Source organism: Trypanosoma cruzi, genomic scaffold (genome assembly GCF_000209065.1).
Source record: "Trypanosoma cruzi strain CL Brener 1047053517151 genomic scaffold, whole genome shotgun sequence".
In the NCBI taxonomy this organism is placed as follows: domain Eukaryota; phylum Euglenozoa; class Kinetoplastea; order Trypanosomatida; family Trypanosomatidae; genus Trypanosoma; species Trypanosoma cruzi.
This window is the reverse complement of record NW_001849561.1, coordinates 75,914-77,959: the sequence shown is the minus strand read 5'-3', so window position 1 is coordinate 77,959 and position 2,046 is coordinate 75,914. Positions and strand designations below refer to the sequence as shown.

The 2,046-nt window shown below is 50.1% G+C and overlaps 2 protein-coding genes across 2 annotated transcripts, besides 4 other annotated features; both read left to right on the top strand.

Annotated features, from left to right (window-relative positions):
• Window positions 1-2,046: a sequence feature (areas not merged during assembly with more than two copies in the genome that could not be assigned to a particular haplotype).
• On the top strand, window positions 126-779 carry Tc00.1047053511641.10 (hypothetical protein, conserved; the record flags this gene model as incomplete). The annotated part of the gene is made up of 1 exon (XM_797508.1): window positions 126-779. One exon carries the CDS (start codon window positions 126-128, stop codon window positions 777-779), a length of 654 nt encoding a protein of 217 aa, XP_802601.1.
• Window positions 921-952: a sequence feature (AT_rich).
• Window positions 1,023-1,088: a sequence feature (A-rich).
• Window positions 1,253-1,273: a microsatellite.
• Window positions 1,367-2,046, top strand: Tc00.1047053511641.5 (fucose kinase, putative; the record flags this gene model as incomplete). The annotated part of the gene is made up of 1 exon (XM_797509.1): window positions 1,367-2,046. A coding segment is annotated over one exon (680 nt), but the record flags the coding sequence as incomplete, so codon positions are not given.

Sequence of the window (2,046 nt, the reverse complement as noted above, 5' to 3'; positions counted from 1 at the left end):
CCGTCTTTCTCCGTGTATCCAAGGTAGACGGAGACACACGCAGTGGCATTGGCGCAGGATATCGGGCTCCAGTTAACGTTCAGTGAATTGTGCATCACACGACACACGGCGTCGCACACACACACATGCTTTCGCGAGGTGTATTGCTTCGGTCGATGTCAGGACTGAAGATTCCACCTTCTCTGCAGCGGTGGTTTCATTGGTACCCTCGCAGGGGAGGCGAGTTTCTTGGCGACATGCTTGCCGGTCACAACCTCTTTATTGCCGACATCCCACGCAAGTTTGATGCCCAGCACGCGCGTCACTTCTCTCTTGTGGAGTCGCTCTGCATCACTCCCCTCTTTACGCTGACGATGGTTCACTACTTCTCTAGCTTTTTTCTCCACCCCACACGATGGCAGATGATCCCGGTACTCATGAAAGAACTTGCCCGCAAGACAGAGACGCAGCAGCAGTGGATGAGTGTCATGGAGAAGAAGTCTTCTACAGACGTGGTTGTGTGGCGTGCCTCAATGTCATTGATGCAGATTGTACTTTTCCCCGCCTGTCTGCTGCTCTCTTCCCTCACCCCGCAGATGATGCACGCCATGCTGGAGCGTACGAACCACATTGTACATCAGAAACTTGCATGCATCAACAAAGATGCTCCACCATTTGTGCAGAAGTACATGGATGAGGCCCGGGAGGCGGAGGCGTTTCACAGCCAACAGCTATGCATTACCACAGACTACCTTGCGGCTCTTCTCATTGTCTTGTTGGTGCTGTACCTGACGTCGTAGGCCATTGCAGAAAACACTCTTGGCGTCTGAGAGCACATACTTTTTTTGTCTGTGTATGTGTATGTGTCTCTCCTCTTCATTGTCTGACATTATGGTTTGTAGCAGGAGGAGTGAAGTTCAAAAGGAATTTTTCACTCTTTCTTTATATATATATATATTTTTTTTCTTAAATTGGATACATGCATGCATTCCTGTGAAAGGAATTGAATGCCTTTTCCTCAATCTTTCCGCTTTCCTTCCCGATCTTATTCTTTTTTCTTCTACTTTTTTTTTTTTTTTGCATTTCTGTTTCTTATGGTTCTTTTTCTTCCTGATTCTGACGCTGTGGCACAGGTAGCGTACGTGTTACTGTTCTTGCTGTGTCTGCTGTTTTTTTTTTTGTGTGTGTGTGTTTGTGGACAGGGGCCAATCGATAGAACTGCACAAAAGAAGGAGAATAGGGAGGAGGAATCCACCGGCTGGATTGATCCACCGAAGAAGAAGAAGAAGAAGAAAGGGGGTGTCAATTTTATAATATTAACAGGAGGACGAAGGGAGTCTTCGTCGTACACATCTCCCTCTTGGTGTATATTGTCCACACCACAGCAATGCGACTGCTGTTGTCTGTTCCACTTTCTGTGTGTGAGGCTCACGGCGCCGTTAAACGCCTTCTTCACTCAGATTTGTACAATACTTTTTTTACGTGTGATCCCAAAGGGTCTCATCTCGGCTCCGGTGGGGGAACGAGTTGGTTACTGGAGCGGTGCTATCAATCGGAACGAAACGACAGTGTGACGACAGAAGACGACGACGACTTTGAGGGGTGGCTGTTGCGTGAGCAGCGGATCATAATTCATAGCGGTGGACAGAGCCGACGGCTGCCCTCATATGGACCGTGTGGGAAGCTGCTTCTGCCCGTTCCTGTCTTTCGCTGGTCGCGTGGGCAGACGTGTGATCAGACGCTCCTCGATTTGCAGATGCCGCTCTACGAAGAGGTGATGCGGCGGGCACCTTCGCACCTGCGTACACTTGTGTCTTGCGGCGATGTTCTTATTTTGCTCAACCAACCGCTTCCACCCGCGCCAGAAGAAGCGGATGTGGTCTGCTACGCCGTTCGGGAGGAGGTGGACCGGTTGAGAAATCACGGTGTCTTCTTTTTGAGCCATGAGGCCCCCGATGAGTTGGATATGATGCTGCAGAAGCCGTCAATACGGGAGATTCACGAGTACACCGCCAACCGACGGTGCGTCATGGACATCGGCCTCTGGCTGTTGAGTGATCGTGCGGT